This window comes from Callospermophilus lateralis, chromosome 5 (assembly GCF_048772815.1).
Source record: "Callospermophilus lateralis isolate mCalLat2 chromosome 5, mCalLat2.hap1, whole genome shotgun sequence".
NCBI classification, from domain to species: domain Eukaryota; kingdom Metazoa; phylum Chordata; class Mammalia; order Rodentia; family Sciuridae; genus Callospermophilus; species Callospermophilus lateralis.
The window spans coordinates 48,309,832-48,323,400 of record NC_135309.1 but is presented as its reverse complement, the minus strand read 5'-3'; the positions used below and the strand labels follow the sequence as shown (position 1 = coordinate 48,323,400).

Genomic DNA, 13,569 nt, shown 5'->3' with positions numbered 1-13,569 from the left:
CTTTTTCATTATATTATGCAATAAAGCAATATTGTTCAGTAGAACTTTTTATGATAATGGAAATGTTCAGATTTGCACCATGCAATCTGGTAGCTGCTAGCCCCTAGTGCTCTTGAATATTCAAGCTGCAACTTGTGCAGCCAGAGAACTGAATTTTAAATTTTATTTCTGAATTTAGATAGCCACATTGGTTAATTACTACTGTCGTAGATAGCATAACTATAGAAAGTTGAAAGTTGACTGTATGACATTGTATTCTTAGTTCCACTGTTTTAATTTTTTCATTAGGTTTACCTCCCCAGAATATCCTTGAATCTGTCCTGTTTAATTTTTTGCTGTAAACATATATTGCTTTTATCAAAACAGTGGTAGAAGTATAGGACAGACGAAATAAAATGTAAGTTTTGCAGCATTCATGAGAAAAAACTGAGAGCTTTCAAGATCTATATAGAAAAATAGCCAACATTTCTATTCAAATAAGTTAGGTTAAAAATACTCATGCCTTCATTTAATATTTTACCTGATTTAAGAAGTTCAGTGTGATGCTTTACCCTTTCTTTTTGACTGCAAAAGTAAGTTAACAGGTATACAGAAAAGGGATGAAACATCTTTTTTGAAATTTCTAAACACAAAGACCAAAAATCTGAGTATCACCAGTGTACATGTTAAGCATGATTTTTATTGTCATGATTTAATTTTGTTTTATCTCATTAATTGATCACAACCTTCATAAAACCAATAATAGTCTTCTTGTAAAAATAAAAATATTGACTATTGAGATAATTTATCCATTCATTTAAATTCCCATCACTTTGCTCATGTGTGGAAGCATGCAATTAATTGTGAATTTACATTTGTTAAAACTTGACCACTGCACTATACCACTTCCAGAGTTGTTCAGTTTGTTTTTTAACTAAATGAAATTTTCATCAGCATGTGTTTTAAAAACAGCTTTGCTGCTTATTTCATTATATGCCTGCTGTGGTGTGAAACATCCTGGACTGAATTGCATGTTCTTAAAATTATTATAAGAAAATATATTTGGGTGGAAATTTCAAATTTTTATGAGATATAAAATGCATATGTTTTCATATGCATTAAAGTTAAAATATCATTAGAGATATTAAAATATTTTGCATGTTTGTTTTATAAGTAGATTTGGGGGCCTAATGCCATTTTAGCATGGTATTAAGTCACTTCAAATAAGTATTATTGTGGGCTGATTGTTATATTTTACCTATAGTGCTCTCATGCCAGGCATCAAGAGAGTGAGCATAATCATGTGCAAAGGCAGTATTAATGTAGACATTAAATGCGATAGACTGAGTTTAACCATTCATTTTTGGTATTAGATACATTGTAGTGTATAAAAGGATGCTGTAAATTATGAAGTTTATGTTTATATTAAGTGAGTTATTTTGTGGTCAATCAAGCTTACATACTTTAAAGAATAGGCTTTTAAATGAGAGGAAGGAATGTGGTGTGCATGCACCGATGTTCAGTGGACAACTGGATTTATGGGACCTAATTGGCAGTGAGAACTGTCATTGTTTGGTTTCTTGATTTTTTTAAAAAATCAGGATGATAATATTAAACAAAATATGGTGTTTTATATTATAAAATTATTTGTAATATAACCCTTATATTTATAACAAATAAGTAATTTAATGATTCTTTGTTTCAGGTTATAAGAAGATAATAAATGGTTGGTTCCTCTTAAAGTTACTAAATTCTAGGTCTATGAATGAGTTTTTTACTCTTCTATAGATTGCACTCACTTAACCTAATGATATTGCCTACTGAATTTTTCTAGATAAAACAATACTACAGTGGGAAACCTTTTATTGTAGTGGTTCCTAAATTTTTGTGATCATACATTCCTTTGAGAATAAAATAAAATTACAGATTGTTCACATAAAATATGTATAAATAAATAGATGGGTGGAAAATTTTGTGCATGGTATCAAAGAGTTTGTGGATCTGCCTGGAGATTTTCCATGGGCCTTAGCTTAAAGACCTGTGCTCTTTTTTGCATCCACCCATTTCCTCTCAGTCAGCTAAGACTGTGTTCATTTAAATGTCTTTGGATATAGTATATAAAAGTAACTATATAAATGTTAATTATGTAATTTCAAAAGATCCTCCTCCCATGTAGTATTGTATTATATGATTTATCTTTATACCTGTATTTGTTTTAATATGGGTTTTATATGGGATTTACTGTATTTTCCTTTTCTCTTTGATCTGATAGCTATTTAAAAAGTTGAGCTTGTATTTTGCATATCAAATAAAAATAGTTTTTAGAAAAGAATGCAAATCAACTCAAATGGAACCATTTGGGGTATTATGCTTTTGGAATAGATTTGTAGATACATCTTTCTAAAACATGACTCCTCTTTTCTTCATTTCAATCATTTTGCTACTGATGTAACTAAACAAGGATTCACTAATTATACAGGCTGGAAGCGCAATTCATTGACCCCTAAGACAACTACTTTCCCTTGCCCTGGCTGTGAACATAATGTGGATCTTGGAGAACGAGGAATCAATGGTCTGTTTCGAAATTTCACTTTGGAAACTATTGTCGAGAGATACCGGCAGGCAGCTAGGGCAGCCACAGCCATTATGTGTGACCTTTGTAAACCACCACCTCAAGAATCCACCAAAAGTTGCATGGACTGTAGTGCAAGCTACTGCAATGAATGCTTCAAAATTTATCATCCTTGGGGAACTGTAAAAGCTCAGCATGAGTATGTGGGCCCCACCACTAACTTTAGACCCAAGGTAAGTTAGAATGTTATAAAATATTTAATGTTATAAATTTAAGGTTATAAAAATATTATTATGAAGACTGGGATTGTGGCGCAGTGGTCAAGCACTTGCCTGGCCTGTGTGAGGCCTTGGGTTCGATCCTCAGCACCACATATAAATAAATGAAGTAAAAAAGCCATTGGCAACCAAAAAATATTAAAAAAAGGTTGAGTCTGGAACTTGACAGAAAGAAAGTAACATTAAAAGGAATAGTACAAGAATCTAAGACCCAGTCCTCTTATTTAGAGTTATGTAGTATGGGGTTAAAAATCTCCCTCTTAGAAGGCCAACCTTTAGATAAACTTGGGTTTCATTCTATTAGAATCCAGTGTAATCCAATACAATAAGTGAATCTTCATACTGATAACTCTGAGTAATAGGGGAAAGATATCTCTCTGATTGGAATGTTTTAGGAAGCTTTTATGCTTTAGTGTGATAAACTCAAAATTGCCCATAAGATTTGGTTTGGAAACACATTTTTTCTGATATTTGTAGTTAGCTTAAATTGTACTATGAGTAAAGGGCAATTGCAGCTTGATATTCTCAATATTCTGAAGTTTATAATATCTCAGGTAGAATATGCATTTCTTAAACATTCTGGATAATTTGTTTAGTAATGCTCACAAGAACCTTGTGATTTATCATATGTTTTGCTATGTGACTATGTGACTGAAAAGCAGAATGGTTTTTGGATATCTTCATTTTCTGATTTATATAGATTTAAAAAAAACTTTAATTTGATTTTCTTTTTCGGGGGGGTACCTGAGATTGAACTCAGGGACACTCTACCACTGAGCCATATCCCCAGCCCTATTTTGTATTTTATTTAGAGACAGGGTCTCACTGAGTTGCTTAGTGTCTTGCTTTTGCTGAGGCTGGCTTTGAATTTGTGATCCTCCTGCCTCAGCTTTTTAAGCTGCTGGGATTACAGGTGTGTGCCACCACACCCAGCTATAATTGATTGTTTTAAAAAATTTCTTACAGCATAGTAACTTGTAAGAATATGAAAGTATAATTCCATTCTTAAGTGTAAGGCCTTCAATTTGTGTTAAAAAAGGGAAAATCTCCAAAGTTATATGGAAACTATGAATTGTTTCTTTCTTTTTTTTTTTTAAGAGAGAGAGAGAGAGAGAATTTTTTAATATTTATTTTTTAGTTCTCGGCGGACACAACATCTTTGTTTGTATGTGGTGCTGAGGATCGAACCCAGGCCGCACGCATGCCAGGCGAGCACACTACCACTTGAGCACATCCCCAACCCCTGAACTGTTTCTTAAATAGTGTAGGACTGGTAGAGTAAAGCAATAACAATCTACGCTTCCACATTTTGAATGACTCTTCTCAAACTTTCTCATTTGGCAGTAGATTTATTAAATAGCTTTTTGTGTTATCTCATTTTAAACACTCAAGGTCATTGATTTTTAAAGATTTTTTAGTTCAACCTGGTGTTTTAATATTTCTTTTAAAAGATTAATTAAATCAGTTAATCTATCATGAAAGGACCTATGATTATTAAATTAATTATATTTAGCTTGAGTTTTTGTGAGTTAAGGATTTCATTGTTTTGAGCATAAACTACATTTACCAATATGCTGAAAGATTGATAAGAACCAGAGGAAATATAAGTAAGGTTATATTGAAAAAATGTATTTTTTCCCTTAGTAAGTGTATAATTTAATATAGTATAATTCTAAAAGGGGATCCCTTATGCTATAGAATATTTGCATTTAACTTTCATGGATTTCCCCCCCCCCCCCATGTTTTTAGTTATAAATGGACACAATACCTTTATTTTATATGTGGTGCTGAGGATTGAACCCAGTGCCCCACACATGCTAGTTACCACTGAGCCACAACCCCAGTCCCAACTTTCAGGGTTTTTTTTAATCATTTCTTGTAGAAAGACAAATTTTGTATTTTACTTCATGTGTAGTGATTTTTGAGAATGTAGGAATTTGAATATTCTGAAAAGCTTTGAGATATTTTCTACTGTTTTTTCTCCTGAATCTATATCAGTATTAATGTTTTCCATATGGTACTTTTTTTTTTTAAGTTATAAGTTATAAGTTATCGGACCAATTTTCGCTTGCTAAAATCCAGTCTGTTGGAACCATAAACAACTTTTTAATTTCATTTACATACTAAAAATACCCCCTTGTTTGAAATGAAAACAATTATTTTACATAAAATTTCAGAAGTATCTACAATGATAAATTACAAAATAAATAAAAAAGTAGAAATATGTAGAAAAACACAGTTGGTTAGTGTGCTTGTAATTAGTTTATAAAAGCTAACACATTGGAAGATTACATCATAATGTGTTCCAAGATTCTCTTAGCAACAGACTTTTTGTAGGAGTGGTCAGGTTATAGATTCTCATAAGTTGTTCTGGTGTCTTATAGAAATATCCATCAAGATCATTAAGAATTGCCTTGTCTGTGTGGTCGGAGGGCCTTTCAAGCTTGGTTAATCTTTCTGCTAGGAGTGAAACTTTCATTTTCTTATCACCACATTTAAGAGAAAAAAAAATCTCTATATTTAAACTGAAAAATGGTAATTTCAATACAGAAATTTTTTATTTTTTAATATTTTTATTCATTAAGTGAATATTTACTGATTTTATAACACAAATGTTTATATTTGGGGACTTCATTAGATTACTGAAACCTAGATGCTTAATCATATTTTATTCCTTAATAGATTTTAATGTGCCCAGAACATGAAACGGAGAGAATAAACATGTACTGTGAATTATGTAGGAGGCCTGTTTGTCATCTCTGTAAGTTGGGTGGTAATCATTCCAACCACCGTGTAACCACTATGAGCACTGCCTACAAAACCTTAAAGGTAGGACTTATTTGTTGTTTTGGAACTGAATTTTGTTTCTTTGTAACTTTACCTGAAATTATGGCTTGCAAAGTGAGCCATTTTACAGAAATGAGTTAACAATGTAAAGTATTACTTAATAATCTACTGATTGAATTACTTCCTATTAACTTTATACATGAACCTTATAAAAACTTGAAAAGTTTGATTAGTAACAAAGCAGTGGTGTATCCTCCTTTTTTATTTCTTTTTTCCATTAAGCAATATATTAAAGAGGAATTAATTCATCTATGAAATTACCACTCATTTTAATTATCACCTGTTTTTTTTAATATCATTATTATTATTTTTTTTAATGTGGTGCTGAGGATCGAACCCAGGGCCTCACACCTGTGAGGCAAGCACTCTAGCACTGAGCTACAGCCTCAGCCCCTTATTGCCTGTTTTTAACACTATGTATATAATTTTTTTTGGTCTATATCTAATTGCATATATACACAGTTTTATACTTTGTGTTTTATACCTATATCACACTCAGTATTCCCTCTGTTGTCTTTGAACTTGTAGAAAACAGGTATACTTATTTTAATTCTTTTTGTCTACTAATTCTCTCATTTTTGTTATGTCTAGGTTTGTTTTAATTGATTTTTCTCATTATTCTTCATATTTCCCTTTGATTATCTAGTAATTTTTATTGGCTGCCATGTATTGTAAATTTTACCTTGGTGTTGGATCTTTCTGTATTCTTAAAATAGTCCTTGCATATGTGTGTGTGTGTGTATGTGTGTTTGTGTATGGTGGGGGGATGCCAGGGGTGGCCTAGAACATGCTAGTCAAGTGTTTTACCACTGAGCTACATTCCCAGCCTCAAATATTCTTGAATTCTTATTGGATATGTGATTAAGTTACTTGGAAACTTGCTGTTAAACCTTGTTAGGCAGGACAGAATGGCATTTCATTCTAAGACTAATTTTACATGGTTATAGAGGGTAAAACACTTTGGTTACCCTTTCTGATGGCCTATAATTTTGAAGGTTTTTAAATTTAACTATTTTGTCTGGCTGGTGGGGAATAAGCACTACTCCCAGCCTTATGTGAGTTCCTGGAATTGTTCCCTCTTTGATCCTTTGGGTCATATTTTCCTTGTCCCCTGGTAATATCTTCATACACGAGTTGATACTCTGTTTTGTACATTTCTTTACAGCTATCTCTTCTTCAGTATTAAGCCTTACAGACATGGGCTTTCTGTACTTCCAGCTCCATCTACATTCATGGGAGTCCCTGGTCCCCTTTTGAGTTCTCTTCTGTACTAGGCCTTAGAAACCTCCAGAAAGTAAGCTAGGGCAATTGTGGGCTCGTCTTCATGACCATCTTTCAAGGAAAGGTTTTTCTTTGTTTTTGTCCAGTGTATTGAGGGCTGTTTTATATTTTGTTAGGTTGTTTGAAGTGGTAGAGTAAATCCATTTTTTGTCACTTTGCCTCCATAGCTTTCCCCACATATTACTATCTGTAATTAAATTTAACACCTTTTTAAAGGTTTTGGTTTCTTGTTTTAACCTTACACAAGCTGTTCAAATTTTTTTCTATTACCTGGAATCAGTCTTTAATAATAGCATACACTTAAGCTATTATGTTAGAGCAAACTGTGTTTCTCCTCTGTTTTCTGGGCAGAAGTGGGTTTTCTAAACTTTTCACGCAGAGTTTGAAATTAAAGAACACAGGGGCTCATTTCAGTTTTCTCATTACAGAGAGTTGGTTGGCTCATCTTTACCCTCTCTACAGCTATATCTGCAATAGGTAATGAACATCTTACAGAAGAATGTTTCTTGAGGAATTTTTGCTAGTTTTGTTTCCCATTGATTTATTTCCTTTCATTTCTAAAGGAGGAGTTTAAGAATCTTGTTCCTGTACTACCATCTCTTCTGGTTTTGATTTTAGAGAAGTTATTAACAAAAAGGACCTAGAAAAGTAAAAAATGCAAACATCCTTGCAAATAGTCCTCATTGAATCAGGAAGTAAATAATACTGCATTTGTGTTTTAGGGTATTTTATTTATACTGTTTTTGTGAAATTTGTGGTGAATAGTATTGTCTTGTTTTCTGAAATAGCTTTGGCACTTGACTAAATGTATCATTGTATACTCTTTCTTCCTACCGTTTTGTTTTGAATCTTTTCAGAGGTAGAGCAAAGCCATCATCTTTAAAATTGTAGAGCTGAGAGCAGGGACCATCCTAGTTAAGTATCGTTTCTACATAAAGATATTCATTGTGAGTATTGAATGACTTCCCCTTCCTCTCTTCCTTCTTTGTTTCTTGTCTCTAATGTTTCTATAGTACCTTTCATTAAGGATGTGATTCAAAGAGGAAAAGAGTGGCTCTCAAACTTTTGGGAGTGTTAGCCTCACCTAGGGCACCTGGTTACAACTACAGAGGCCAACTCTGTACACTTCAAGGGTCTTAGGCCTCTATGTTCTTTAATCGTGCTCAGGAGACTCAGATTTGAACCACTGTTCAGAGGAAAGCTTCTGAGAAATTGTGAGTCCTAGAGAAATTAGCCTCTGACCAGTTCCTGGAGAACTGGAATGTGGATTTGTTAAAAATTACTTCCACTATTGGGTAAGCTTCCTGCCTTGCCATTTTACATTTTACTTTTGTTGTCAATGTCTGATTCTTTGTTTGGAGGCCTATGAATAAATGATAATATAACATACTGATTCTTGGTTTAATACAGTCTGCCTAGGTCTGAGGGCATTAAAAAAGAGTAACGCTATCTCAGAGAAAGGATGTAATTGGCTGTAGACTTTTTCTAAGCCTTAAAACTCAGTGGGTGTGAATGATGGTGCTCTGAGACTGTTTCTGAATTTTGTCATCTATTCTTGTCTGGTCCTTACATCTTTGGAAAAATCAACATTTGTTAGCCCAATTAACTTATCTTAGTCTTCTTGTAATTTAGGCTGTTTTAGAACTTAGCCTTACTTGGATTTCAATGACCAAATTCAGCTCTTTGCCATTAAAATTGAAGAAAAAAATGAGTACCATCCACCAGTACTTAGTACTTCTGTGCCCAACAGGGACAGTATTAGAAGAACTGCTATTTGACTTGCAGCTTGGTGCTGGAGAAACGCCCCTCAGCCCATGGAATAGGGATTGGTGTCCTAGGCAGTAAGGGGGCTTCTAGTTCAGTTATTGATTGTATGATGTGCTTTTATGAGCTTTTGTTTCCTCATCTGTAAAATCCTGGGTTAAAACATAAGAATTTATGTATTTTCTTAAATCCAGTAATTTCTGGCCTCGTTCTGTCTTTTTTGGCCAGAAATCTTGTTCCTTTGCTTAACAGGTCAGGTCCTCCTTCTCTCCAGTGAGCCATTAAGGACACTCACTGTGTCTAATTCCTCTGAAATAGAGATATGGGTCCTGTAGAACTCGTCACTTTTATTTTTGCATAGGTTCTCTTTCCTTGTTATGTGGTCTAAGGAAAAAAAAAAAAGAGGAAGATGCTGGGGTAGGAGACTCACTTCTTCAATTGCTAAAAGTGATCTGTCCCTCTTCCTTTCTTGCCTACTCTTCCCATTTCAGATCATCAGTAGTGACTGAGACACTGAATTGCTCAAATCCTGTCAGGCCAGCAGCTTGTGAGATGTTTCCTGGTTGTACTTATTGTTTTTCAGACTTCGAAAACTTTATCCAACTTTGTATGCTCTGGTGCTTTCAGGGCTTTTTTTTTTTTTTTTTTTTTAAAGATATACTTAAGATACAATGCATAGTATCTTTTTAGGCTAGACTAGGGATCACACCAAAATCTATGGTGTTATTTCTATGGAAAATGATAGACTCCCTTATAACTAATTATTCAGTAAACTTTGGGAATTGACTATTTTAAAAATAAATCTGTATTTTCATTATTGTGTAATTATTTAATGAATATGTAGGCTGGGTTAGGCTAGGAAGATTACTTTGAATTGTTATTTATTGCTTTTTCCATTATGGATGGGTGGGTGTGAGTAAATTATAAAATCTGATGGAAAACAAGACTGAATTTCTGCCCTTCCATTTACTTAGAGATCTTAGGAGGAAGAGTTCTGGGATTGCTAATGAAACAACAAAAATGTACTATTTGTATATTTAGAAGTTTTAAAATTATGTTTAGAATTTTTGACTAAGGATCACTTTTAATTTTTCCAACTTGATTTTTTTTTTTTTTTTTTTTTTGGTGGTGATACTAGGGATACTCTGCTTTTGAGCTACATGCTACATCCTAGCCCTTTTTATTTTGAGGCAAGGTTCTGCTACATTACCCAGGCTGGCCTTGAACTTGTGATCCTTCTGCCTCAGCCTACTGAGCAGTTGAGATTAGAGGTGTGTGCCACCGTGTTTGCTTCCAACCTGATTTTAAACTTCCCCATATCATTGGGCCTCTTTGCTTAAAGGCTAGTAACTATTTACCCTGGGTTCATAAGGATTACCACCAGATGACTGATTTTACCATCTGTTCATCATAGAGGATGAATACTGTTGAATTTTTAAAAATTCTGCAATGCCTTTGGTAAGCTTGTTTTTGTACATTTATGTTATGAATATGTTTCAACAGGAAAAACTTTCAAAGGATATTGATTACCTTATTGGTAAGGAGGGTCAGGTGAAGAGTCAAATTTCTGAACTAAATTTATTAATGAAGGAGACAGAGGTAAGTGACAGACTGGTTTGCATATTTTTCATTTATTCATCTAGGCATTCATTTATTTGTTCATGAATTTCTGACAGTGTTATGTGAACTGGGAACACAAAGTTGTATTAGATCTCATTCCCACTTTTCTAGGACTAGCAAAACAAATGTAATTATAATTTATAATGTTACATAATCAGTGCTATGGTAGTGAGTGAGTGATATTGGAACAGAGGAAAGAATGATTGTGGGACACTTAATAAGGTATCAAAAAATGATAATAATGGAAATAATAGCTTTTACAATTATCTGTATTTTAATAAACTTACAGATAGCCTTTGTAAAATGTAGTATGCTACATTGCATGGCTCTATATTTTATATTGCATGGATAGGATCATTTGTTTAAAATTGCAGGTGTTCCTGAGTACATGCTCTGCATTTGTTTATGGAAAGATAGTATTTTGGTGTTTGTGGTTCTGTAGTTTGTGATAGCCAGAAAGTGAAGACTGCCCAAATACCTGTTTCAGTAATGAAGTACAAATAACAATATGAGCAAAGGATCCAGCTATTGCCCTTCTCAGACTATTACCTGAAGACCTTAAAAGAGCGTACTACAGGGATACTGCCACATCGATGTTCATAGCAGCACAATTCACAATAGCTAGACTGTGGAACCAACCCCGATGCCCCTCAATAGATGAATGGATAAAAAAAATGTGGCATTTATACACAATGGAGTACTACGCAGCACTAAGAAATGACAAAATCATTGAATTTGCAGGGAAATGGATGGCATTAGAGCAGATTATGCTAAGTGAAGCTAGCCAATCCCTAAAAAAACAAATGCCAGATGTCTTCTTTGATATAATGAGAGCAACTAAGAACAGAGCAGGGAGGAAGAACAGGAGGAAAAGATTAACATTAAACAGAGTCATGAGGTTGGAGGGAAAGGGAGAGAAAAGGGAAATTGCATGGAAATGGAAGGAGACCCTCATTGTTATACAAAATTACATATAAGAGGTTGTGAGGGGAATGGGGAAAAAAATAAGGAGAGAAATGAATTACAGTAGATGGGGTAGAGAGAGAAGATGGGAGGGGAGGGGAGGGGGGATAGTAGAGGATAGGAAAGGTAGCAGAATACAACAGTTACTATTATGGCATTATGTAAAAATGTGGATGTGTAACCGATGTGATTCTGCAATCTTTGTAATGTTTTGAATAACCAATAAAAAAAGAAAAAAAAAGAAAAAACAAACAAACAACAACAACAACAAAAAACAAAGGATCCATAACCACACACAATAGTGTAGAGCATTCTAGCTATAATATTGAAAGGAAGATGCTGGATGCAAAGGAGTATATACTCTATGATGACATTTATAAAAAGTACCCCAATGGTGAGACCAGACCACAAGTTTAAAATTCAGGGTAGTCATCAATGATAGGGGAGAATTAATGTGTGTGGAGGTTTCAAGGATAACTTCTAGGATGCCAGTGATGTTCTTTAATATGGATGTGATGTTAGTTTCATGGTGGTATTTGTAAAGATTCATCTATCTTCATATTTTTATGTAAATCTGTTTTTATATTAGGTTTCATTAATAAATAAGAAAAAGTTATAGTGAATTTAAAATATAGTTGAAGAGGGTAGGACTGGATTATTTTAAAATTCCGAATATTCTTCATTGGCTTTGATGTATACCTGTTTCTCTTCTCTATTTTAAACAAAGCTCAGAACCACTACTCCTGATCACTTTAAAAGTTATAATTGCTGGGTATGGTGGTGCACACCTGTAATCCCAGTGGCTCAGGAGGCTGAGACAGGAGGATCTCAAGTTCAAAGCCAGCCTCAGCAAAAGTGAGGCACTAAGCAACTCAGTGAGACCCTATCTCTAAATGAAAAAGAAAATAATGATGGGGATGTAGCTCAGTGGTCAAGTACCCTGAGTTCAATCCTGGATGCAAAAACAAAACAAAACAAGTTATAATTAAAAATACCCTGCTAGTTTGGGACTGTTACTTCTCAGAAATTTGTTTTTTTATCTTTGGTCATTTTGCCTTGTAGATTCTTTCAGTCATGCTGCCCTTCTCGTCAAAGTAAAGGGAAACCCAGTATTTATTTTGGGGTTTATCAGTAGGTAGAAAATCGAGGAACTTAAGCATCAGGTGTTCATGTTGTACTGATTTCTTAAGATCCTGGGGAAATGGGTGAATGTTTTTCTATTTTTGGCTTATCAGTAAGAATCTTCTGCAATAGAGAATTTGTCTCTGTTCTTGACTTTTACTCAGTGATCATGTTGGGACTGTCTTTGTATCTACAATTATACTTGGCTGGAAAAAAGTCTTTGTATAATTGTATTTCTGAGTTTAATGTTGATATGTCATGGAAATTCTATCAAACTGTCACGATTTTTCTGCCCCTTCACTTTTTTAGTAAGTGTAACTTCTGGGGTTAAGGAAACAGAGGAAATCTGGAAAAAATTTTGTTCTATTATAATTGTTGGCCAGAAGCCACATGAAAGCACACAGTGCACTGTTACCATAGGTCACTAGCTTTTAAGAATGTTCTGATAGACTTCTTTTGGTTGGTTCTATTATTATAAGTGATCTGCTGTTCACTTTCAAAATTCTGTTAAGCTTTTGAATTCACAAATGTTTAATAAACACTACAGATGGGATCATTTTATGACAAAGTAAATAAAACTATGTATACAATGATAAGAATGTTTAGAGTGTGTTATGTTGTAGTATGCATTTTATGTAAATAATTAGCCTTTTGTAATCTTCACAAAAAACAAACAAAAAAATTATTTTGATGGGGCAGGGGAGAGGCTCTGGGCATTGATCCCAGGGTCTTGTACATGGTAGGCACATGCTTTATCACTGAGCTGTAACCCCAGCCAGGCTCACAGTTTTCTAAAGAGAAAAACTCATGCATAGAGAAGCTAAATGATTTATATAAGGTCACATAGCTGTCAGGATTTAAATTATTTTTAAATTAATTTGAAGGAGGAGACTTACGTTTTAGTTTTGTGGCTGTGATTTAACTTTAAGAAAATTAGAGTAGCATAGAAAGGGTTAAAAAAATCTCTGAGTGAATTCAAAACTCTAGAAGTGTGTTTTCTTACATATTAACATATTTAGTTAAATCAGTTCATTTCTGCTTCAGATTTCTTCCTTTATATGTAACTGAAAATTATGTAATTAATCAAATAAATTGTCTATTGCTGGACTTCGGAGGGAAAAACCTAATGAAGTACAATATTAT

At 33.8% G+C, this 13,569-nt stretch overlaps 1 protein-coding gene across 2 annotated transcripts in view; it reads left to right on the top strand.

The window, feature by feature from the left end:
* The window catches only part of Trim36 (tripartite motif containing 36), a 47,583-nt gene that overhangs the window by 17,288 nt on the left and 16,726 nt on the right, over positions 1–13,569 (top strand). For both annotated transcript variants that reach the window (XM_076855876.1, XM_076855877.1), the window contains exons 3-5: positions 2,459–2,784; positions 5,512–5,658; positions 10,225–10,320. In XM_076855876.1, the coding sequence (XP_076711991.1) occupies positions 2,459–2,784; positions 5,512–5,658; positions 10,225–10,320 (569 nt within the window). The remainder of the gene's footprint in view (positions 1–2,458; positions 2,785–5,511; positions 5,659–10,224; positions 10,321–13,569) is intronic.